Below are 27,696 nucleotides of genomic sequence, written 5' to 3'. Positions count from 1 at the left end.
TTGGGGTCTTCAAATTCTCTATTCAGTAAAAAAAAATGTACTACTATTTTAAAAGTGTACCACAGCTTACTTTGTGAAAACACACCAATAAAAATATCTTTCTTGAACCTGTGGCAAATTATCTTTGTGCTGTCCCTTCTCCCAAATTCACTAAATCAATGACAAAGATAATGGCAGTTTTCAGTTTTGAGCTTTTATTTAGTGCAATGCAATATCCAATAAACGTGGTCAAAGCGCTTTACAAGGGTTCCGTGACCAACAGCAACACGTTAAATGTAGTTCAAGACATGCCGTCTGTAAGGTGATATTACATTTTTTTTTTCGATAGAGCCAACGCTGTTAACGATCACGTCCTCATTTCATACCTGAGTGCGTGAGATAATGTGAGTAAAGAGCCTTTTCCAAGGACTCAAAATTATGCACCGATCGAGGACCCCCCGATCCGAAAATGAGTGTCATACTACAAGACCACATAGACTCACGAGAGATATAACAGGTTTTAGAATTCGAATTCTCATATGTGACCGGAAGTCTCAAAACGGTATAAATTCGGATGATTTGGACTTCGAAAAGTGCATTTAGAAATAAAATGATAAGATATATAAACTTTAAATTGTTACAATGAAGGAAATAATATCTTTCTCCGCCATTCTCGAGGATAAAGTTGCCCCAAGTTTCCTATTTGGGGCTAAAAATCAAACTTCCGGCATCAAGTTCATTCCAACGTAATCCCTTTTTGAGACGTCGGAAAACATATGTAAGTTGCTTTAAAATTTACCATCTAAATAATTTCTTTCCATCTTGACTGTCTCACTTACGCACCTAAGTTTTTAGTTTCACAAATTAACTCTTACTGACAGGAAGTATGTTTTTTTCTGAGGCGAGTCAAGCGCCCTGTTTTTTATGTTCACCGAGAGAGGGAATTGCCAATTGTGAATGAAGCAAAAAGGAAACATAAATCCCCGTAAATGGGGAAATTCGATTGGGTAACGGAAACGCCAATGATTATCTATCCAAACTCCGCCTCATAATGCATAACGTTGATGCAAAATAGAATAACAAGAGAGTACAGTCGAGCCTCAATGATAGTGATCTCTATAATCCAGCTTTTCCTCTAATCCGAAGAACCTTGCTGAGAATCAGTTTCCCCCCCCCCCCCCCCCCGGAATCTCATGTAATATTTTTTTTAGTATTTGAATCACTTACAAACATAATATAAAGTTCGTTGCTAGATAATGTGTCAAATAAAATAAAAACTTATTGAGATCTAAATATACATTTTCAAAACCAAATTCAACAAATAAAATGAGATTTGTCATCTGAAATGAACTCAAGTTTTTATTAAATTTTAATCTAAGACAAAATAGTATAATGTTCTTTAATTCTAATTGTATTTGCTTATGAAGGAAAATATATCTTTTATCCAAATATTGCGGTGAGAATAAAGTTAACGCAGCGGTTGACAGTCAGGTGTGATTGTACTTGGATTTATGCAGGGACGGACAATATTGTAAAAATGATATTTGCGTTGTAAGGATAGTTAAAAACATTTTAAAAGTGGCTTACACCGTATTAAACGGAAACAAGGACTTAATGGTACCTAAACAATGATAATAATCAGCTTTACATATTATTATACCACTTTCATCCCGAGGCTGGGGTGTGTGTGTGTGGGGGGGGGGGGGGGGGGGGTGGTGGTGGTAGATTTTACCAAATCCTGAGGTGTCCCTATTATCCTTTTTAAAAAGAAAAACATAGGAATTCAATAAATATCTATCTCCGACACGCACCAGCGTCTATTATAAATAGATTTTGATACCCTGACCACAATGATAATTCTTAACGTCAAAACGTTTAACTTCTAGAAAGAATCGGTATAAAAAAAGAATACATTTTGATAAGTAAATGCTATTGGTGACGTTATTAGAGGGGTATAATAAAAGTAGGCTCATGAATTCTTGCGTTCGAAATTTTGAACTTGTTGCCAATGCCCGCTCCAAAGGTCCAATGACTTGTTCAAACCTCCCAACCGAGGAGTTCACAAATCGTATATCAAGTAGCACAGCAAAAGCTACACAGGATATGCAGGATGCAAATGTCAACATTGAATATTAATTATGTAATCAGTCCAGGCGTTCATTCTCACTAAAGCTGTAACGTGCGCTTTGAGCTCATACAGTCGTATCGATTACTTAAAAGCATTTCCAAATCTATCTTTAAGTTTTCAGCTTTAAAGACGAAATTGAAACGATCGCCTTAAGACGGTATTATTCCGTTTAGATACACAATTGAAATGAAAGTTTTTAAAAAATATGAATCTTGAGATAAGATTGCAAGCCTTATTGAGATGGATAAATATTGGTTTAAAAAAGGCATCTGTTATTTTTACATGAAAATAATCTTTTCGTTATCTGGTTCATCTTGACATAAAACTTTTTTGGAAAATTTTGGAAACTAAATATGAAAATGTATCCAGCTCATTTACCAAGCCATTCATAATGTTTCATTCATTCCTCCAGTAAGACATATGGAACCAAATTTCCATTTCGTACAGTACCAGCACACCTATTAATCGTCCTTTTTTGTATTGACCCGCCTCTTACCATAAATGTCACTGTCTAAAGTCAGGTACTCATTCACACCTGATTCTAGTGGTGATAATATTATGTAAAATGCCATACCAAGAACACAGCACCAAGACCAAAATTGACCACAATCACTGTCACCATTCGGCCATTGACCACAATTGACATTGCTTGACTTTTGTAACAAGGCGAGACACGGCAACACGGCTAAGCCACCAACCTAAACGCATCGATATGACGTGTCTCCAATGACTACCCTCGGATTTTCTCATTTCTCGAAACACCTTAGAAAATTCTAATAACGTAAGTGTTTGTATAACCAAGACTCTACTGTACAGAGATATCCATATTATGTACGGTACCCACGCCATGGCGTAATGTATTTTATGTCGCTTTGATTGGCTTCGCCCTATCCGTCTTTGTCGTTCAGGAAGTGATTATGGACAGTAATAAAAATGTATGGTGATTTTAATAGCCGAAATACCACTTAGAGAAATAGGGAACTGTAATATAGTTAATGCTATAAAATTACGGAGAGTGTAGTATGTGTCTTCTGTACCGTTGTCAGTAGAAAGTAAATTAAATAGTCCCATAAAAATAGTTTTTCAGTTTGATGAGATCGAGGCTAAATAGATGAGAATGATTGTTAGTATAATAATAATAATAATAATACTAATAATAATGATGATGATGATGATGATGATGATGATGATGATGATGATGATGATGATGATGATAAGTTATAGATAACATAATTTAATTACCTGCTTATAAATGATACAATAGTTCTCAGTGAACTTTAACCAGAATAATAAGGCCAACATTTCAAACTTTTGTATATTTTTGTTATATATTTTTAGGGGGGAGGGGGAGGGGGGGGGATAGGTCTTGACAAATACTGGTGAAAAAAATATTCCGAAAAAAACGGTTTCGTTTGTCAAGCATCTAATAAGACTTAATCAAGTGACTTCAATATAGTTTTTTTTTCAAAGGAAAAGAACTAACACGTATATTTTACCTTATTAAATAGTTAAACCTTTTTCGTCTTACTCTATTCACAATATAAATCGGGTCGGTCTTAGTCATATTTGCTCTATACCTCTAGAATTATTCTGGATGGCATCTCGTCGCGCAGTCAAAATAGGGTCACTTCCGGAGTTGTCCTGAACCGGAAATGAAAAGTACTCTTTGAATAAAATTCTTCCTTTATTTCATACGAGGTTGTCAAAGAGAACGGTTATAGTACGTTATTGTTATTGGATTTTTTTTTTTTTGATTTTTAAATTATTTTTTTTTTGGAGGCGGGGGGGGGGGGTAATTTTGGTTTTGTTTTGTCTTTTTTTTTGTTGTTGTTTTTTTTTTTTCAATATTAGTTAAGGATGTTTATTAGAATTTCATTAGGTACTCTCGCGTATTGCGCATTTGTTACCTTTCGTCTAGTTTGAAAAACAAATCAAGTAGCTAGATATACCAGACAAAGGAAGAAAGAAAAATGTAAGAAAAAACAACATCCAAGAAATGAATGCGGCTAAAGCCTGGGTTATTCAAGACTTCCCTTGGAATAGACCCTAGAGAAAAATTTCCCCTATGGGGTGAATAAAGGGAATTTTATCTATTTATTTATTTATTTATTTATTTATTTATTTATTTATTTATTTATTTATTTATTTATTTATTTATTTATTTATTTATGCACACACTGATTTTTTTCGAATAGTTTTGTTGTTTTGTTTTTTTTTTTGTATTTTTCTTTCTTGCCTTGTCTGGCACAGTTCCATATACACTTTCCATATATTTACCCTGAACTAGTGCCTGGTCCCTTATTTGTCACTTTGAGCTTTATACAGAGCAATATCCACTAAATGTACTCAGAGCGCATTACAAATAGTTCCAAGTCAACAGCAACAGTTAAAATGTAGAGCTCGATATGACGCCTGTAAGGCGTTATAACAATTTTATTTGTCGACAGCGACAATGATTTTTCTGGCCAAGTACTCATTTTACACACCGAAAGAATGTGAGTAAAGAGCCTCTTCTACGGACATAACCTTCCGCCACCTACAGTGGGGCTTGAACCAGGGACCACTTGGTCATACAACTAGACGGCAAAGTTATATAAACTAGAAATGACCAATAATGTGAGATTTTAATGTTTGTCACTGAACGAAGTTAGGTCTATTGCCTTAAATAAGAAAAAAAAGATTAATTATAAGTTTCATTTTTTTTTTGGCCATAAATCAAATTTTGTCGTCTAAATCAATCCGTCATAATCCCTCTTTGAGGCGATTGTTCACATATTCACTTACGCAGACAACTAGTATATCGTCATACATGCTAAGTGTTGCTGTTGTAAAGGCGCATATTTGAAAAAAATATAAGTATAGTGTTATTTCGGAAATTGAAATATCTACATAGATCGAGACAAATCTTTTGAGACATATGTGATCAAAATATATCAATTAAAAATAAAGTCTGTAGATGCGATCAAAATGAATCTGCAACCCTTTCGCACTGTAGATTCAAATTGAAAACATTTTTAAAAAAAGATGAAATGGATTTTAACGGGGACAAATCAGAAAAAATTAGAACAAAAGCTTATTACGCACAGACAGCTAAACCATTTTAATGATTATGCAATCATGTAAATATTAAGTTAAACCAAGGCGAATCTTTCGAGCTGTGAACGAGAAAAAATTATGGTCCAGTATTGAAGTCCGTAAGTGCGTGAAAAAATAGGCCAGGCCTTTTTATTATACGTTTTTCCCTGAGTTTCAAATAGCGATGATTGATATCGGCCTTTGTCAATCAATAAGACTTCGATATAGATCAAATTGAATTCTGATATATTCCCAGCCAGACTTATTTTTGTTTACTAATCGTCTCCCCAAAATGTCAGCAAGTAGACCTAGAAGAACCCCATTGATCTCATGAATATTAATCAAGCTGAGCCTGAACTAAGTTCTGATTCGTTATTGGTTATCACGTTCGATATCACACAACCAGTGGTCGTGTTGAGTAGTAGTCTCTGACGTCATCGGAATCTATTTTGATATATCAATGGGCAGTCATAACAATAAGATAATTAGGAAAATTAGATGTATAAGGGATATACTATTATAAATGATGTCTAATCCTTTACTCAGAGTGGAGTTGTGATAGTTGAGGATTGACTGTCGAAATCAGCTTACTTACAGCTAGATAGAAAATGAATTGATACTCTCAAGTATATTTTTTGAACATCTTGGAATCGCCAGAGAAAATTTTAAGTTTCAAAACACTGAGAGTTGTGTTCTTTTAGGCGAGCAATACAAAAGTGTCTTCTCTAAGTCACTTGATAAAGAAATAATCAATACCCGATTTATTTATGATTAAATCTAAATACACAGGGTGTTCAAAGGTTAGTTGGACTAATAACCCTTTACATGATATTAGGATATTATGATATGAAATAAATAACAAAATCTCTGAATAATGGAAATGCGACTTAGCACGTTTTGAAAGTTGCCACCTCAGTTGAACTTGTTATTTTTAGTTAAGAAGAGTGGATACAATAATTATAAATGGAATCCTGAGTCACTTAATGAACAGTGTAAATACTTGAATTTAACATTTTATTGAACTGAATAGGTAAATAGAATGCAAAGACAGCAATGATTATCTTTAATTCCTTGCTAATTGTCTGATGATTGAAATGGTTATATTACGTTTAGATTAATAGAAATAGTCAGTGATAATTACATGAAAAAATGTTTATATTAACATTGTTGTCAGTGAAAATAGCAGTGTTATTTGTATCAAATACATCCAATGAGATGAGATGGAACTCAAAGAAATGATAGTGATTGAACAAGTGTCCTTGCTCAATGATTAATGGTAAAGTGTGTTGTTCTAAGTTAAACAGATTTAATGTAATCAATGACAAATAGTTAGGGCTGAATCTCTGGAATTAACAGTGCATTCACGATAGATCGCCATGTTGTTTGTATAAAACCTTATATTAAGTCGGTATAAGTGAAAGCGATTTTTGTCGGTAAAAGTTTTGTTTCACGTTTAGCATATTGATACACAGATATATAGATAATCAAGAAATAAATAGCAATGATGAAATAGGATATGTGGGGCTTCATTGTGCATTACGAAGACACAATATTATGATGTCAATATTTTGTGTTTCCACTTTGAAAACACGAAAATAAAAGCTGAAGTCGAATAAACGATGAAAGGGTGAGATGTTATTGAGACGATAGTCAGATACTGAATTGTTTATATTGTACGGTTATGTGGTCGGAAGGTCCTGGGTTCGAGATTCGCTCGGCGCACAGTTGAGTTCCTGGAAAAGGGACCCTTTGTAAAGCGCTTTGAGCACGTTTAGTGGATATTTCGCTATAAAACAATGCTCAATCTTTTAAAAATATTGTGTTCATAATATAATCAAGTAATTTACTTTTGGCCCCACCAGGAGTATAGGCCATCAGCGAAGGCCCTTCACTTTTTTCTGTCATGTGCCATCGCTTCCAGACCTCTCCATGTGCCTCCCGGTACGCTTCCACATATTATCTTCTCCATGTGCTCTTTGGTCGACCCTTCTTTCGTTTGCCCTCTGGATTCCAGGTCAAAACTTGCCGGCTGATGCTTGTTTTTAGTTTTCTAAAGCTAACAAAGTCAATTTATTTGAGATCTCTGGTACTCTAGTTTCTCATGCTACGAGGCAAAATTGTATGATCAAATACATGTAGCTAGGCACATTTCTTAGATACAATATTACGGATTAGTTATTTTATTTATGTCATTTTTATGGAATCCTACAGTCATGGCCAGCGCTGACACCGTCAGATACTCATTTTATTACCTGAATGCTGTGAAGAGTAAATACTCATCTTCACGAACTCAACGTTGAGCTCGCCATAGCGGGACTCGAACCAAGGAACTACCCGTCCGAAGGTGAGCATCATACCACATGACCACAAGGACGCCAATTCTCTCTAGAGAGAAAACAAATTTAAAATCATAATCACCAATTTATTCATCTCAAACATACAATCAACAACAAAAAATAATAAAACATTACGGGGCAAATATTATTCTTGTAGACGTAACACTTGCAAAACGCTGTGTACACTTTGTTGTAAAAAAAACAAACTAATTTAGGCAATATCGGCACAACACATTATATCGTGAAAATCTTTATTTTCCAGATTAAATTATGTTGTTTTCCCCACCTAATTTCACCCCGTATCTTCCTTTTATCTCCCTGTAAACTTTGATAATGCCCCATAAGATCAATACTCATTTGTAACTTGTATTTTCTTTTCCCTGTTGAGTTATCTCGTGCGTCAAAGACATCCATGGGCGATATAACTAGTAAAATAATTCTAAGAAAGCCTTTGTTTACATTGTATGGAATGCTAGAGAGGTAGACATTCAGAACTCGGTGAGAAAAAAAAAAACATTATCGAGGAAAGTGGTTGTTTTATTTCATGAATTTTATTCATTCCGATATTTCAGTCTCAATTATATACATTTTGCCTCAATTTTATTAATTGTCTTAGCTCTTTAAATGATTAGTCAAAAGAAAATCTGTATTGCCTTGGTTCTTTTCTCTATGGAAACGCATTACCCCACTTGATTCATGTGTGAATGAATATCTGGCCATAGCAGTGGTGGAAAAAGTGTTGGTAAAGAGAGTACGTCTTACTCGTGACTGGTACTGCATGAAATGGAAATATGAATGCGTATGGCCTGCTGGAAGCATACATGAAACATCGCGAAGCAAATTGAGTACAATAACTCCATGGAAATTTTATATATGATCTAATTATATAGTGTTCTTATTTGTGTATTTACTTATGTATCTATTTAATTATCTATAACATGTTGGCGTTTTAATCACATATTATGTAATAGAGAAATGAATATAACTGCTTCATAAAAGAACAAAATACCAAAGAGGGAACTGTCGTCCATCTGGAATTTTTTAGTAATGTATTTATGTCTTTATTGTTTTTTGTTGTTGGCTGAAGAAGGGTTTTGACCCCAAAATGTTCCGTGTTTGGAATTTTTTTTTTAAAGCTGTTATATTCATTTTTTTTTTGTTTATTACTTTTTACAGTCTACAACTTCTAGCAGCCTAATATCACTTTCACATATTATGTGCACTCTGGAAAACCATACCATGCATTTAAGCATTTGGCGAGAGAACTCGTCCTTCAAATGTCGATCGATTTAAATAACCCTAATCTTGGTAAAAACTCCCAGACCTGGGACCTTGCGAGCTACCAGATTTGACCCAGTAAAGTGTGAATTAAATGAGTATTGTTCATTGAACGTCATAGAAACTGTACCAATAGACAGTATGAAGTTGACGTCACTCAGGTATTTGTTGTTATTTGTTTTGTTTTTTGCCATCCGCGTTTATGAGTAATTCTCACTTCCGGATGGCAATGTGATGAGCTTCTTAGCCAAGCGCATACTATCTATTCGATTAATGGCGATTTGTATTTGATAAATTGAATTTTAGTGTAGAAAGAACGAAATTTATGTTACTCAGCTCTTTGTTTTTGTTCTTAGCCAGCAATTTTTATGAGTAGTTCTCATAAAATTGTAACAATCCGTAACTATTTAAGATTACACATAGTTTTGTTGGTACTTTATATTCGGCTAGCGGAGTAAGTTAACTTAGCACATTGCTTAAAAGTATCGAAAGCATGTCTTCGCTCAAGTTCCACCTAGTTTAAACTTAAACTTGAGCTTTTTAAACTTGACCTTTTATATAGCGCAATATCCATTAGACGTGCTCAAAGCGCTTTACAAAGGCTCCCTGACCAACAGCAACACGTAACATGTAAAACGAGACATAACACCTGTTAGGCGATTTTACATTTTTTTTCTACAGAGACAACCCTGTTAACTGCCAGGTATTCATTTTACACCTGAGTACGGTGAGAGAATGTGAGTAAATAGCCTTTTCCAAGGAGTCAACTATACGCCAAGCGAAGCTCGAACCCAGGACCTTCCGATCCGAAAGCGAGTGTCATACCAACTAGCCCCAATTTAGTCTCATTCTTAATATAATCGGCTATCCCCCCCCCCCCCCTCCTCCACCCAAACCCCTTACCAACTCTTCCTAAAATAGACCTCATGACTTGTTTTCGTTTTGCAACTTCCTATATTTTTTGTGCGTTAGTTTCCGTTGTTTTTACTTTATTGCTATCACCGTTAAGGAACTGTTAGCAAATTAAAATCACATCAATTTCCTAGGGTTATTGAACTCTTAAACACAATACTACAACCAACCCGTCTACCACGGTTTTTGGTCCCTTGCCCATCCTGGACTCTTTCTTTTCTCATCGTCTTTTATTAAAAACCTTCCCTGGAAAATCAGAGCGGAAAATTACAAGAGCGTAATGATAAAATCGAAAGTGAAGCCAATTTAATCATAGAGACGAATCAATAAGGAAGGGGGCGTAACTAGAATTTCTTAAGTAATATAGTTTCCTCCCTTTGTCGTGTTACTTTTCTCAACCTTCAGCTTAGTTGTTCTTTTACTGGAATTTTTGTTAACATTGATAATGTATTTGTACGCTAGAATATTTTTGGCATACAGATTAACGATTTTGTACGAGTACATCATTTTAAAATATCAGATGTTTTGGGGTTTTTTCGTCTTGTTTACGTTTATGCACATTCTCTTATCTTGCACATTATTTAATTAAAGGAATATTTCTTGAGTGCAATGATATATATATATATATAATATATTATATATATATATATATATATATATATATATATATATATATATATAAACGCAAACAGTTTATAAAAAATAAAATTGACTTGTTTTTTAAAATTTATGTAGGGCAATATCCACTGAATTCTTAGAATGGGTTCGAAGGAAAAAGCAACACTCAACATTTTGGACGAGACTTGCCGCCTGATGGACGCTATGACAGGGGATTTCTTGATTGTTTTATATCAATTATTGACAAAATAAGTCTATGCAATGAAACGTTTTCATTTATCTCGGTGGATATTGATATGCAGTGCTTGTTTTTGACCCCCCAAAAAACACAACTTGAGCTTTTATATAGCACAATATTCACTAAAGATGATCAAAACGCTTTTCAAGGGGTTCCTGGTCAACAGCAACACGTAACATGTAGAACTAGACATGACGCCTGTTAGGCGATATTACAATTTTTTTTCGACAGGAACAATGCTGTTAACGGCCATGTACTCATTTTACATCTGATTAAAGTGAGAGAAAGTGAGTAAAGAGCCTTTACCAAGGACTCAACTATGCGCCGAGAGAGGCTCGAACACAGGACCATCGATCCCGAAGCGAGTGTCATACCACTTAACCACACAGCCGCACGAAACCGGTCAGAAATGATTTTTGAAACGATAGAGACCGAAAGCCAACCATGTAACGATTTACAAATAAAGTGCGTGACTCATAATCCTGTTCTAAGCCTATCAACTCTGCGCTTATATGACCAACATTGAATAAGCCGTACTCTGGAGCAAAACACATTTTAAAAATTTGGCCAGAAAACTCTTCTTTCAAATATCAATCATCTAAAAATGACCCTCATCTTGTCCGAAAAATCTCAGACTCGGACTTCAAATACTTCCCAGGTTTGAGAGATTTTGACAAGATGAAGGTATTTTAATCTATTGGTATTGTAGGGACGAGTTTTCTGGCCAAATTTAGCGATGTCTTTTTTGTTTTTTTACAAAGTACGGCAGAATTATCATCGGTACCCTGGCAGTCCTTTAAAAAATCATAAATAATAAATGTTAATATAATAGTCGCCGGAAGTTACTGAACCAACTAGAAAGACTTTTTTATACGCAATATCCACTAAACGTGCTCAAAGCGCTTTAGAAGGGGTCTTTGTCCAACAGCAACATTTAACATGTAGGACGCCTGTTAAGCGATATTACAAATATTTTTCGGACAGAGAAAACGAAGTAAACGGCCAGGTACTCTTTTTACACCTGAGTACGGTGAGAGATTGTGAGTAAAGAGACTTCTCCAAGGACTCAACTATGCGCCGAGCGAGGTTCGAACCCAGGACCTTCCGATACGAAAGCGAGTGACATGCCACAAGACCACATAGCCGCACATAGTAGTTGATATAAAACTTTTTCGTCCTGTATTTTGAAGTGTGACCCACACCTTGGCATAAAATTGGAGTAAACTCGACCTTTACATATTTTCAGGTCTGTTTGTTACGGGTCGACGGTCACTTATTTGCAGGTCTGATAACCTAATTCCTTATGGGCTCATTGTTTTAATGGAAATCTCAATAAATGACGCAAAATATTGTCCATTACAACAATGTTAAACTATGCCCATAAGTGAGTTCGGATGTCAGACCTGCATATATTATGAACATGTCGTAACGCGTTCATAGTTGGAAAGAAATCACTCTCAAATCAACGCATAATCCCACTAATTACAACTAGAAATATGTTTAATCTGTTTAATATGTGCGGCTATGTTCTCTAATGGTATGCCACTCGCCTTCGGATCGGAAGGTCCTGAGTTAGAACCTCGCTCGGCGCATTGTTGAGTCCTTGGAAAAGGCTCTTTACTCGCATTCTCTCACCGTACTCAGGTGTAAAATCAGTACCTGGCCGTTTACAGCGTTGTCTCTGTTGGAAAAATGTTGTAATATCGCCTAACAGACATCATGACTCGTTCTACATGTTAAATGTTGCTATTGATTAGGGACCCCTTGTAAAGCGCTTTGAGCACATTAAGTGGATAATGCGTTATCTATATATAAGCTCAAGTTTTTTGTTTGTTTTGTTTTTTAATCAAGTTCAAAGTGTGCGTTCGGCAATCAAACTTGCAAATGTAAGATGATTCGACGTTGAAAAGTAAAGTCAAAATGATTGGAAAACTGAAACGTATGCTTTCCGCTCTGCGAGAAACTCTCTTTAACTCATTAACTCATTCGCCCAATGAAAAAAAAAAAAGATAAAAATAAAATTCCTTTCATTCATCCCGTAGGGGAAACTTGTGATTAAGGATATATTCCAAGGGAAGACTGGAATAACCCGTCATCCGCAGTGAAGCGCCGCAAAGTGAGCTAGGGGGGGGGGGTGACTTACTCAAGGCCGCATTGCGCAGCGCTAATTCAAACTCGGTAGCTTCCGGGTACGAAGCAAAGACCGTACCGCTGAGCCACGCTGCCCCATAATGCATTATTGACGAACCCAGGTATCATATAATTTTTTACTATAGATTCTATTTTCAGCACCCAAATTACCCCGAAGTAATACCGCTTTGAATCGATGTGTCACAAATACCTTTTTTTTTCAAATTGAACTGTGAATGACTACTATCAGTGACTAGTATCAGTATAATAATATGAATGTTCCTGCGCGCTCTTCTGACGCTAATAGTGAATCTGTTTAGAGATCATATTATAGAAAATCAAATTGATTCAGATAAATATAATCATTGATTCCAAAATAAAGTTATTACATTAGTTCTAATCGATATGCCAATTCACAAGTATTAATAAGCTTTAAAATCCGAATTCTTTATCTTGTTGAGCTACAGCTGAGGACATAGATCAATAAATAGATTGGCCTGTGAAAATATCAATTCTCTGTCGTCGTATCTGAGTTGATGAATGAGAGACAAACCTTCAACATTATCTCAGCCAAGTCGAGTTTCTTGTCGCAGGAAAATCAAAACAAATAAGATTATTTATTATTCTTTTCATCGGATGCCAAATCGGGATCGATATCTTTTGAGACACCCCGCATGCTTATATATCATATAAAGAAAGCTCCGCCATTCAAACCGTTTCATGCAAATGTTATTTCGTCATAATGCAATATTATTGAAACTGCATCAAGTCTCTCGTTAACCCTTCAACTGTGAGGTTTAGATTCCTTCAAATCTTAATTCACCCTAGCTTTATCTACCTTTAAATAACAGCAGCCCCAAGTGCGTTTTCAAATAAAGCAGTAATAAAGCTTGATTATAAAGTCTGAGTCACATTTTTACTTCTCTCTTAGTGAACAAATGGAAAAACCATTTTGCAAGTTAGACTATAGTTGAACACCAGCTCTAAAGTGTTAAAAGTACACAATTCAATATGCGCAGCGATCTACAAATCAGCATCGCATTGCAAATTTTGAATTTCGTTATTATTTTTATTTATATTTATTATTCTTGTATGAATAAAATTCCTGTAATTTATGCATGGAAAAAGTACCCTTGATGGACGCAATGAAAGGGAAATCAATTCATAACACGTTCATGCCAAGTTGAATTTCTGGTTGGAGGAAATATCAACCTGTCAGATCCTGCAGTTTCATTGTTCTTGGATTGATCACTGCGTCATTCTGTTTTGTTATCTTACTATATCATCATTTTGATTTTAACCAATTAACTCTCTCCTTACCGATCATTTTCAGTATTTTCCCTAAATGGCTGGCTTTCCCAGCAGAAAAATGGAGCTTTAAAAACCTAAACAAGCTCTCTACAAAACAACTCTATGTCCTTGTTAATTAAACAAAGATCATTCTTCAAAGTTTGGTGTACAAAATAAAGCTGAATAAGAAAAATGTATTTTGTGTCGTATCAAATGTAACAATTTTGCTGTAGGTGGTAAGGAGAGGGTTAACAGCCGTACCCTGGGGGAAAAAATCTCGTAGTTAAATTTTGGCCAGAAATCTTGTCCTTCAAATATCGATCGATTTAAAGGACGTTCATCTTGGCAAAAATTCTCAAACTTGGTACTTCGGAAAGTCCCAGATTTGAGAATTTTGCGAAGATGATACATCATATCGATGGTTGGTGGATCAAACCTCTGAAGTCCCGATTTTAACAATCAGCGGATCAAACCTCTGAAGTCCCGATTTTAACAATCAGCGGATCAAACCTCTGAAGTCCCGATTTTAACAATCAGCGGATCAAAACTCTGAAGTCCCGATTTTAACAATCAGCGGATCAAAACTCTGCAGTCGACATACGAGCTTTGCGCACAATATTTTATTTAATTTTGTACGGATCAGACCTCTCGTATCATTATAATGAAAGTTAGTTTAAGTTCGTATCATGTGTTGAATAGGATAGACGTAATTTCTAAAAGTTACCAAAGTTGATACCGTACTTCTCTGGTCATTGTAACTTTAAAATGTATTTTCCGCATCAGATTAATATCGCCATAGTATCGGTTTCAGGCGATAGGTCACAATCGATATTATGTCAGAATTGAACCATGTGTTGGAAATTGAATATATTGATAATATGCGTTTAGGTATAATACTCACAACATTCAGCAGTCATAAAACAAACCAACAGACAAAACTACTATAACATTTAAACGTTTATAGTCTGATTGAAAGAAATTAGTGAGAACTAATCATCCAACTGGCTGGCTAAAAATAATAACAAAGAGCTGAGTGACGTCAACGCCACAAGTATGAAACGTTGGTTAAATTCTACTCATTTAGGCGAGGAATTAATACAATTTCATACATGGCAAACGACTTAAAGTCCAAAATCCATATTTTTCTTAATGTAAATTCACTTTATAAGGATCCAATTCATCCCGATATAATGTACCACAAATTTTGGGTTCTAACTTGAAAACTGCTATGTAAAGATCTTTAATTAAATCAAACTTCTTGGGAGAAGAAGTTCTGGTACCAGTGTTAGTATATAGATGCTGTGCACTTGGCTAAGAAACCCACAACATTGCCATCCGGAAGTATAACGGACCAACATACAAAACTATGTGTAACCTCGAACGTTTATAGTCTGAATACTACAATTTAATGAGAATTACTCATAAACGCGGATGGCAAAAAACAATAACAAAGACCTGAGTGACTTCAACATCATACTATCTATAAAGGAATTTAAAGCATTATTACAACATTTTAAGGATTAATTCTTAATTTTTAGAGTTGGTTATTATGTCTACAATGTTATTTTATCCGTGAAAACTACAATTTTTCTTCAACTTCAAGTAAGCAGGTATGCATAACACCGTTTTGAGACGGTGAGTCGCATATGTAACCCTACGCCTCATTATGGTATTATGTCGGGATGATTAAGATCCTGAAAATTGAATTTATAACCAGAAATATCAGACTTGGGTTGTGTTTATATGTTTTATTGAGGAGAATCGTTATGATATTTCAGGGTCCCAATACCAATAATTCAAATTTTTGACTAGATTAGCATAAATTTTTGCTTTGTAGCATCCGATTCATCCCGACATAACACCGTTTTGAGACGATGAGTCGCATATATTAACACATTGATACCTAATCATTCCAGCAACACAAAACCAATATATTGACACACTGATACACAATCCTAGATCAATGCAATGAATTGAAGAATCCGTCCCGGGCATATCCGTGCAGAGCCGGGTTTCTTGTTACAGGAAATAAGAACAGGACGGAGGTGATGGTTTGAATTCAATAAAACGTGGATTATTAGGACCCATTTTATTATGGGCTGTCTATTATATTATCATTTAGATGTTCGATAAACCTGATTTTTATCCATTGGGTGGTGTGACCGTTTTTTTTTAAAATATTGATTTATTGTTGAACTGATCTCTCTCTCTCACTCTCTCTCTCTTTCTCTCTCTCTCTTTCTCTCTCTCTATCTCTCTTTCTCTTTCACTCTCTCTATCTCTCTCGCTCTCTTTCTCTCTCTTTCTCTCTCTCTTTCTCTCTCTCTTTCTCTCTCTCTCTCTCTGTGTGTGTGTGTGTGTGTGTGTGTGTGTTTGAATGTATGCTAGAGTGTGTGTGTCTCTCTCTTTCTCTTTCTATCCTCCCTCTCTCTGTCTCTTTCCTGGTAGAGGAACAACTCTCTTTCAATCTTACTCTCTCTTTCTCTCTCTGTGTGTCTCTCTCTTTCTCTCATCCTCTCTCTCTCTCTCTCTCTCTCTCTCTCTCTATGTATATATGTGTGTGTGTGTGTCTCTTTCCTAGTCTAGGAACATCTCTCTCTCTCTCTCTCTCTCTCTCTCTCTCTCTCTCTCTCAATCATCTGGGTCTTATTCTACTTATCCTTTTCATCTATATGTATCTATAAAATTAAGCTATCTTTGTCTTTATCTATCTACCATTCTATCAACACGTCTATCTTTCAATCAATCCATTCATCTTTCCATCCATCTACCTTTATATTAATCTAGTTTGTATTCTATCTATTTAAATCTCTCTCAAAACTCTCAATTTATCTTTTACTTTTTAATTTCTCACTCTGTCCTTCTCTCCCAGTAAACGACAGATGTCACGAAAAGTTAGAGGTGCCTGAATGCGCCATTAAGATGGAAAGGGAAAAAAGTGAGAGCCTGTGACTTTTATATAAAGGGACAATACAAATCAAACAACGTTTCGTCTTTAGGTGTGGTCTGTGTGTACCCAAGGAAGGTCAAAGGCCGAAATAAGTCAAATTCACTCGCTTTATTTTTCTCTCCATATGTCACGAACCAAACTAAAAACCTAAATTTTTCTTTAAGATTATATAAGACAAGGTAACAACTTGACCAATTTCAACAGTTTACCTTTAAACCCAGCGTCATGAAGGACATAACGACTTGATGTTTTCATTTCATTTTCTTCTGTCTTTGGGCGTTTTGCTGAATTGCCGAGTGCCTCAGACCTTTCTCTCCTCGCCATCTTTCTGTTTTCCTCTCTCAATATTTAAAAATAAAATTAGTTGTAAAATTTATGTTAATGCGACAAGGGATCCCGAAAGCTTTAGCACATTCTTTGAACACAAAGGAACCATTATCCATCCTGGGTGCTTTTTCTGAACACTCCGTCCACCCATCAAGTATTGGGTAGCTGGATTTGTTAGATCTGGCCAAAAATACTTTTCGATAGACTGCATCTAATCAAAAGGATAGCAAGCAATTGCTATTGTCCGTTTGACGTTACAATAAATACCAGCTTAATGGGCCATTATAGCTCTAAAGATCTTCTTTCAACTCACTCAGATTGTCACACCGACCATCATGGTATTACTTTTACCCCATCATTTTTTCCTTTTCTTGGTTCTCTGATTTACAAATTAAATGCATTTTTCCAATGCTACTGTTTTAATTTCTAGACTACATGATTTATACTCGAGTCATACCAGTTTAATTGAGTATATATATATATATATATATATATATATATATATATATATATATATATATATATATATATATATATATATGTTTAGGTCACTCTCTTGTTAGAGTGGACAGCTCGTAAGTAAAGAGTTAGGGTTGAGTGAGTTGACACTATTTCAAGCATTCTATTCCACTAAGACAGTTCAGCCACTTTCGTTTCTTTAATACTAGGTTTGTTTTGTTTTGTTTTTTCAATTTCTTCTAACTCTTATACAGTCGTTTCCTTGCACGATGTGTCATCTTTATCTCGTCTTTTTTATCAGACTTTGTGTCGATGCACGATTCGTTTTATTCATTATCCCTGGGTTATCTTATTTCTCCCTCAGTTACTTCTATGTCTAGTAATTTTACTTACATTTATATATTTGATTTCATTTTAAAATGAAATATAAACACTTTAAAGTCAGATCTTTTTCAATACAGTAGAATCCACATAATGTAAACACTCTTAAAAGCAAATTCAGCTTAAAGTCAACATCTCTTGTTGGTCTCAAATTTGTTGTTCTTTATCTAAGTGCGTTCCATTAAAATTACATAAAGCCAATCCCGCTTAAAGTCGACACCTTTTGTTGCTCCAAAATGTATTGTTCTTTATCAAAGTGTGTACCATTAAGAATTGATAACGCCAATCTTGCTTAAAATCAACCATTCTGTCTGTACCAGCAGTGTTGGCTTTACCAGGATTCTACTGTAATTTCTTTCTTTAACTATAACAAACGGGATTTTTTAGAAAACAAAACCATATCCAATCCCATAGAGTCCTTTAATCCTTCAAAGTAAAACGACTTTGGAACATCCTTTACTCTTTGTTGTTGTTGTTGTTGTTGTTGTTGTTGTTGGTTTTCATGTCAGTGGATTTCCCGTAGCTTTAAAGCAAATGATAGATTATTTGACATTCAGTTTGGATCAGATTAGATCTTTGTGTTCTTTGTCCTCTTCTGTTTAATCAAAGGAGCATCAAACAACATGATGATTAAAGCTCGGTGAATACCATGTGAATGCCATTGATCAATGGATGCAGTAGATTATGCTTTTGTTTTACATTCTATGTTTATTTTGATTTATTATGATATGGAGAACATCTCGTTTGATTTGAAAAAAACAATAAATCAAGGAATTAAGTAAAATCTTTAAGTCAATATCGTTCGTTTTATTAGAATAATCTTAATATCTAACATCATCGTCATCGTCATCATCATCATCATCATCATCATCATCATCATCATCATCATCATCATCGTCATCATCATCATCGTCGTCGTCATCGTCGTCATCATCATCATCATCACCATCATCATCATCAGCATCAGCATCATCATCATCATCATCATCATCATCATCATCATCATCATCATCATATTCATCCACATCTTCATCATCAGCAGCAGAAGCACTCATCATCATCATCATCATCATCATCATCATCATCATCATCATCGTCGTCGTCGTCGTCATTATCATCATCATCATCAACAGCAGCAGCAGCAGCAGCAGCAGCAGCAACCCCAACACTTTATCATCGTTGTTTCTAGAATTTATCGTACGATCGTGAGTTTCATCGCATTTATGAATACACTACTTCATCACTTCCTACTATTAAGGGGGGGGGGGGGGGGGGGGGGGGGGAGCGACACTAAAGAATCATTTTTTTTATTTGATGAAATATCCTTAACTTCTATGCACAGTCATAATGTATATGTTTGGGAAGGATGATTGCATATAATTTTTTTCGAAAAAAGTTGCCCGTTGCTATGGAAACGACGCCATATTGGAAAATAAACAACAAATCTTAAAAAATCAAAGGCTTTTTTGTTTATCAACCCATTGCCATAATATTTTGGCCAGAGGTAGGAAAAAGGAAAATAAAGAGGCTCTAGAAGCCCGATTTTTAATTTTTTAATTAGAAACTTTAAAAATTAAAGTTACATAATTTCAAATTACTCATGAATTAATTTTTTTTCTCAAAAATCCGGCTGCTAGAGGACCTGCATATTTGTATGACACTCATTTGTAGAAGGTTTGAAGAAGATTGGTTTAAAACTGAGGGAGGAGATAGGTTTTTAGTGACGAAAATTTCATTTTTGAGAAAAACGCATTTAAAAGTTAAAGTAAAAGAGTTTAGGGAAAAACTCTCCTCTAGCTCTCTGATTGGATTGTGACCACATGACATACTTAAGAACAAAGTGATTGGTTGTTGAAGATAGAGGAGAGTTTTTACTTTTCATTGATATGTTTTTGCCTTTACTTAGTTTTAAAGACAATTTGATATTCTTTTATGAAGTACTACTACTACTACTACTACTACTACTACTACTACTACTACTACTACTACTACTACTACTACTACTACTACTACTACTACTACCTCGGTAAGTCTATCAGCAAATGATTAACTTAAGATTCTTTACATCCCATTCATTTTTACTACTACTACTGCTACTACTACTACTACTACTACTACTACTACTACTACTACTACTACTACTACTACTACGACTACTAACTACTAACTACTATACTACTTACTACTACTAACTACTACTACTACTACTACTACTACTTACTACTACTACTATACTACTACTACTATACTACTACTACTACTACTACTACTACTACTACTACTACTACACTAACTACATACTACTACTACTACTACTACTACTACTACTACTACTACTACTACTACTACTACTATACTACTACTACTACTACTACTACTACTACTACTACTACTACTACTACTACTAACTACTACTACTACTACTACTACTACTACTACTACTACTACTACTACTACTACTATTACTTAGGTAAGTCTATCAACAAATGATTAACTTAAGATTCTTTACATCCCATTTATTTTTTCCGCGAGCGCGCACGCGTGTGTGTACGTGTGTGTGTGTTTGTGTGTGTGTGTGTGTGTGTGTTTTGTGTGAGTGTTTTTTGTTGTTGGTTTTTTTTTTGTTTCTTTTCTTTTTTAAGAAAGGTTTTTGTCTATTTTTCTTTTTGTCCTTTTATTTCTTTGCTAAATTTTTCCCGTCTATGTTTTTTTCCTGTCATTTTTTAAATCAAATACAATTCAGTCAACGAGACTTGTTAAATAAACAGTTAAAAACATAGAAATGTTTTTTTCAAATCTCAGAAAAAAAAAAAAAATTGTTCTGTTTATAGCTGGACTATTGATTATCTCAGGCACTTTTATGAACTGGGAGAAGTAGTGCACATTCGATCGTGGGAATGCGTTCTTATTGAGTGACAGAATTTTAAGTTTATTTTAGTCCTCTATTCAAATTTATATTTATGATGAAATGTCAGATAAATTTAATCTGAATAGATTGGGAGTACCTAATGTCAATGCTTCAGTCAGGTATTATCTTGGTGGAAACCATCAACCAAAAATTTGATATAAATTCCACATAACTACAATTTCAAAATGTAAGATTTTTACAGTTCACAAAATGAAAGATTCACACTCTGTTTAAAAAAGAAAATTTATCTCATTCAAGGTTCATATTTAAGATATAAATTTAAGTTGTTTTTTTTTCTTTCATCGCGGCTATGTGGTCTTGTGGTTTGACACTCGCTTTTACATTGGTTGGTCCTGTATTTGAGCTTCGCTCGGCGTATAGTTGAGTGTCTCCTTGGAAAAGGCTCTTTATTCAATTCTCTCACTATTCTTAGGTATGCAATGAGTTGACAGCGTTGTCTCTATCGGAAAACAAATGTAATATTATAGCCTCACTAGCGTCATGTCTTGTTCTTCATGTTACATGTTGCTGTTGGCCGGGGAACCTTTGTAAAGCGCTTTGAGCACGTTTAGTGGAAATTGGATTCAGTAGTCTGATGTCACGCGCCCGGCAACGGCGGCCATCTTGGTTCTAAACAAAGAAAATCTTTACTTTTTATTCTTCATGCTGGCGAGAACTTTTCATTCCCTTTTCATATGCCTTGTGATCAGAATGTGTAAAAGTCAAAACATGATCAAATTGATGGGTTTTTTTTTCCTCTGGATACGCTTTTAAGCTCGCCGGAGAAATATTTCATACGGCGTCCGCCATTGTTCCGATAGTTTAGAGCCAGTGTTACTAAGTTACCATACGTCATTAGGAAGGAAGTGACGGTACGACTATTGAATCCTATTGTACTGTATTAAAGCTCAAGTTTTTGGGGCGGTTTTTTCATCTCGTGCAACCCGACATATTACCGTTTTGTCACATATGAGTTTATAGTTTTTTTTATATAAGACTTGGGTTAAAATGTTTGATAATCGCAAAGCTTAAGGTGATAGAAAACAAAATGTGACCCGTCGTCTCAAAACGGTATTATGTCGGGATGAACCAAATGCGGAAAAGTCAAATTATAGCTAAACTAGTCAAAAATATAAATTATTGCTAGTACTAAAATATGATATTCATTCTCTTCAATAAAACCTACAAACTCTTCCCAAGCCTGAGATTTCTGGAAATAGATTCCATTTTCAGCATCTTAATTATCTCGACATAATACCATTTTGAGGCAAAACATTGTCCATTCTAAGAATGTTAGATTGCAAATATGTACAGGTCGTTTCAATCCGGAAGTTATTAGGGTATTTTTTTAAACATACAGAAAACGTCAGTTTGATATACATAACATCCGTTCAATTTTTTACTTTTTCACATCTGGTGCAACTCATCAAATTAACGAATTGAGGCGGTGAGTCACACAAATTGTGAACCATCTCCTCGAAACGGTAGTATGTTAGGTTAAATGAAATGCTGGAAGTTCAAGTTATTCTTGGATTAAGCATAGAAGGAACGAAGTTGACGTCATTCAGCTCTTCTTTGATTGTGTATAGACTCCATTTTAGTGATTACTTCTCACTAACTTATATCAATTAGACTATTAACTTTAAGGTTACACATAACTTTGTATGTTGGTATGCTACATCACATCTGGTTGGCGGATGTTGTGAGTATTTTCCCAAAACACATAGCATCAACAGTCTACATGTCTTAATGACAGAACGAATAAACGTGTTCAGATATGCGGTCTTGTGGTATGACACTCGCCACCGGTCTGGTAGGTCCTATGTTCGAATCCCGCTCTGAACGGCACTTAGTTGAGTTCTTGGAAAAGCCATTTTACTCAATCCTGTCACTGTACTAAGGTGCAAAATAAGTACATGGCCGTCTCTGTAGAAAAAAATGTTATTATCGACTGACAGGCGTTTCCTATGGACCTCTATTAAAACAATTTGAGCAAGTTTAGTGGATGTTGCTCTCTCTCTATATATATATATATATATTATGCTCCAGTTTGTTCTTTTTAACTATAAATTCATCTTCCTCGACACGTTTCTTTTAATTATCTTATCCATATCTGGTTCATCGCGAAACAATACTGCCATGTTGTAATGAGTCACATTTATCACGATTAAATAGAAACATTTTTTTTTAATTCTGAAGATCGATAGAAACAATGTCGATCGTTGATCGTATCTTCACCTTATCGGTTAAATCTCGCTTGGGAACAATTAGGCATTATTCTTTTGATTTTAATCGAGGATCGGCTCGAGTTAGAGGGGGAGGTGGTGGTGGTGGGAGGGGGGAGGGGGTTGGGGATGCATTTTTTATGACATTATTCAACTGCCATTCAGAGCGTGAGCATCGATGACATTAAAACCCAACTGTGATAGTTTTATTGCCTTCATAATTGATATTTGATGCGTAAAATGTTGAACGATTTGTGTGGAAATTAATTATAGATAGAATCTTCAAACTCCACATTCGTAAAAAAAAAAGAAAAGAAAAGAAAAGAAAAGCTGAAGAACAGTCCAGTCTTTGTTTAATCAGACCAATTTAATAGCTTTGAATTATTTTGGAACTATATTCAATTTAAGTGGGTCAACGTTATTCGTTCTTTTAAGAAATTAAGGAGCAGGCAGCGGTGTAAGATAAAAGATCCGAACAAGTGTGTATGGAAGGTGCCACAAAAAGCAAGAAAGAAAAATGCAAGAAATAATCCATCTCAAAATTTCAGTCGACCCCAATTCCCAGTCGAGGTAGATTGATTTTTTTGGGGTGGTTTTTTATGTATATTGCTTTCTTGCTTGTCTTTCATACACATTTGTTCAGATCTCTTTCGTTCTCTTAAGAAATGGGTGAGATAATAGAAGCTCACGCTGCGTACACTGAAAAAAAAATGCACGAATTTACCATTTTGGCCAGAAAACTTGTCCTTAAAATATCTACCGATTTAAATGACCTTCGCCTTGTGAAAATAGTTTAAACATGGGACTTATCCATTACAGTCACAAGCACACCCGCTGTCATTGAAATTAAGAGATCTTACTTCAATAATTTTAAAGAAATAAACCGTTTTCAATGCCATCAGTAGAGTGATCCATGTCGAGTCGACATTCTTCACATCATTTCCGGTTTCCATTCGGATGCAAAGATGTCACGGAAACTGTCCCTTCCTAAGTGTCATTTAACGGAAGACCCTCGGTATTGTATTACCGTCTGAACTCTTTTCGGTGTTGACTTCATCTAATTGAAGCATGTTATAGCGTCCAGAATGTGTCTGAAACGGAAGTTAGCTCTTGAGTTTGTTCTCTGGAGGAGAAAGAGAGTGTTTGAAGATGTGGGTGGAGTTCGAGTACAGAGTTGGGGCTAAAATTAATGGCTTTAGTGAGTTATTCCAATTTAATGTATTGACATAATAATATTGTTTGAATAAAAAATGTTGAACAGAAATTTCGAATATATTTTTTTCTCTCACTTTACTAAAGTCGGAAATATCAGAGCCTCTGAAGTGGGAAATTAATAGGAAGCTGGGGAGTTCCTGAAAATAACAACATAATATTTATTACTCTACTCTCTTTTGTAGATGATTGATAAATTCGGGTTTATTCGCTGTTTATGTGACCCATGATAATAAAACCTTACCCGGTCTCAAAATCTTGTCTGAAATTTTATTCTATTATCACAAAACTATCCCGACAGAGTAGATACCGTTTTGAGACAATAAAACAAAATGATATCGAGGAATGTATAATAAAATTATGCCCTTCCGCCACGACACCATATGATATGGTCGCCTAAGGCATTCTCATGTAAACAGGAATCACCTATGTTGTCCAAGTGAGCAAATTGGGGGTTAATAATCTTGCTCAAGGAAAAAAAACAAAGTGCCAGAAGCGGGGCTCGAACCGGGGACCTTCCGGGCTACAGTGCAATGCCTTAACAACTCGGCCACTTCGCATGTATAACGTTTCATTAAAACACAATAATATAGGAACATCGACATTTCAGACTCCTGCTTCATAAACATTCAAACTGAAAGATCCAATTTCTGAGCGCAAGTGTTTTTGATACAATATTTGAAACATTGATGAGAAAAATAGGGCATGGAGAAGTACCAGATAAAAGCAGGGAATAAAATGTCACGGGGTCAGTGCCAAACTCAGGATCCAATTGGCACGACAATCTCCGCTTGAACCGGAGAAGAGAGAGAGAGAGAGAGAGAGAGAGAGAGAGAGAGAGAGAGAGAGAGAGAGAGAGAGAGAGAGAGAGAGAGAGAGAGAGAGAGAGAGAGAGAGAGAGAGAGGCGCGTGATTGGTACAACGTTTGAAAGCCATATTTTGTTTTGTCGGTTGTGCAACCGCTTGCTGTCCCGCTCGTCGTGTCAACTGGATCCTGAGTTTGGCACTGACCTCGTGACTTTTTATTTTCTATTTTCACCAGGCACTTCCCCGTACCCTATTTTTCTCATCATCATTGATTCAAGTGCCCGCACTTTTTCTGCATTTTAAACATTGATGATTAAGACATGATGAAGTCATAAAACCTTTTCATGTTACAAGAACCGGGTCACGCATACTTTTAACAATGTCTTGTTATTTTTCCCTGTCTAGGTGTTGGTAGCACGGCAGGCCTCGGCGTGTTTGTCATAGTTGCCCACGTGACCAGGGCTGAGGCGGGGCCAGCAGCAGTTTTGTCAGTCTTGATAGCCAGCATTCTGGCGCTTCTATCAGGTATATCATATCAATTGGGTTGTGTAGCACCTGGTTAATATAGTATAATGTAATGATTATGATGATAATGATGATGATGATGATGATCGATGATTGTGATGATGATGATGATGATGATGATGATGATGATGATGATGATGATGATGATGATGATGATAATGATAATGATGATGATGATGTTGATGAATGATGATAATGATGATGATGATGATGTGATGATGATAATAATAATAATAATAATTGTTATCATTCTTCTTCTTCTTCTTCTTCTTCTTCTTCTTCTTCTTCTTCTTCTTCTTCTTCTTCTTCTTCTTCTTCTTCTTCTTCTTCCTCTTCTTCTTTTCTTCTTCTTCTTCTTCTTCTTCTTCTTCTTCTTCTTCTTCTTCTTCTTCTTCTTCTTCTTCTTCTTCTTCTTCTTCTTCTTCTTCTTCTTCTTCTTCTTCTTTCTTCTATTTATTTTTATTATTATTATTATTATTATTATTATTATTATTATTATTATTATTATTATTATTATTATTATTATTATTATTATTATTATTATTATTATTATTATTATTATTATTATTATTATTATTTTATTATTATTATTATTATTATTATTATTATTATTAGTATTATTATTATTATCATTATTATTATTATTATTATTTGTATTATTACTATCATTATTATTAGTATATCAACAGTAATGATAATGAAAATAATAATATTAAACTACCAATTTTTTGCAACATTTTTAAAACGAGTAAAAAAGCGGAAAAATTTTATGACGTTATTTGAGAGCACCAAGCAGAAACCAAAAATATTCTAAAACGACGTGCACTTTTTGCATGTCTAATAACCCAATTCCTTATGATCTCAATGAAAATCTCACAAAATGTCGCAAAATATTGTCCATTACAACAACTTTTAACTAGGCCCATAAGTGGGTTCAGATGCCAGACCTGCATATATGTACACGTCGCTCAACACCCATTATATACTTTCTCCTGTCAATAACATTTTGTAGCCTCTCGGTATCACTTTATGAAAATTGTGAAATTTTGGAGTTCTTTCCCCGGACTGGATAGAAAGGTGTTTTATTCCGTTTTGTTTTTCTTTGTGCGGCTATGTGGTCTAGTGGTATGACATTCGCTTTCGGATCGGAAGCTCCTGAGTTCGAGCCTCGCTTCACGCATAGTTGAGTCCTTAGAAAATGTTCTTTACTCATATTCTCTCACCGTACTCAGGTGTAAAATAAGTACCTGGCCGTAAACAGCGTCGTCTCTGTCGGAAAAAAAATTGCCTAACAGGCGTCATGTCCCGTTTGACATGTTACGTGTTGCTGTTGGTCAGGGATCCCTTATAAAGCGCTTTCAGCAAGTTTAGTGGATGACATTTAATTGCTCTATATAAAAGCTCAAGTTAGAAGTTAGAAGTTAGTTTTGATTTTTGTTATCTTTCCCATTATCCAATCCAGGTCTTTGCCACACAGAACTAAGTACTCGCCTTCCACGATGTGGAACAGGATACACGTTTTGCTACATCAGTTTGGGAGAGCTTCTCTCTTTTGTCATTGGTTGGAGCACGATACTGGAGAACGTGCTGGCTGGGGCCATGGCTACTAAGGCAGTTTGGCAGTATGTGGAGTACATGGTCAACGCGACCAACACAAGGTATTCAAAGAATATCATATATTTCTAAACGTCTCCTTATTTAGCATTTTCTGCATTTTTAATGAAATGTCATACCGACACAACACAAACGTTGATTTTTTTAAAAACTCAAACTGAAAAACGATAAGCACATGCTGAACGAAATTTTATGTTTAATATATATATATATATTATATATGACGTCAATATTTTATAGGACTTGTGAGAAAGAATATTGTGGAGTTTTTTTTTGTTTTTTTTTTGTTTTTTTTCATTAAATA

At 35.1% G+C, this 27,696-nt stretch overlaps 1 protein-coding gene across 1 annotated transcript in view; it reads left to right on the top strand.

Annotated features, from left to right (window-relative positions):
- Positions 1 to 27,696, top strand: part of LOC144970385 (high affinity cationic amino acid transporter 1-like) — an 85,174-nt gene that overhangs the window by 44,673 nt on the left and 12,805 nt on the right. Inside the window, exons 3-4 of the mRNA XM_078909964.1 lie at positions 25,659 to 25,778; positions 27,241 to 27,436. Of these exons, the coding sequence (XP_078766090.1) occupies positions 25,659 to 25,778; positions 27,241 to 27,436 (316 nt within the window). The remainder of the gene's footprint in view (positions 1 to 25,658; positions 25,779 to 27,240; positions 27,437 to 27,696) is intronic.

Source organism: Berghia stephanieae, chromosome 4 (assembly GCF_034508935.2).
Source record: "Berghia stephanieae isolate SIO BIC M18660-M18661 chromosome 4, UCSD_Bste_1.3, whole genome shotgun sequence".
NCBI classification, from domain to species: Eukaryota; Metazoa; Mollusca; class Gastropoda; order Nudibranchia; family Aeolidiidae; genus Berghia; species Berghia stephanieae.
The sequence above is the reverse complement of the archived record's forward strand: the minus strand, read 5'-3'. Positions and strand labels throughout refer to the sequence as shown.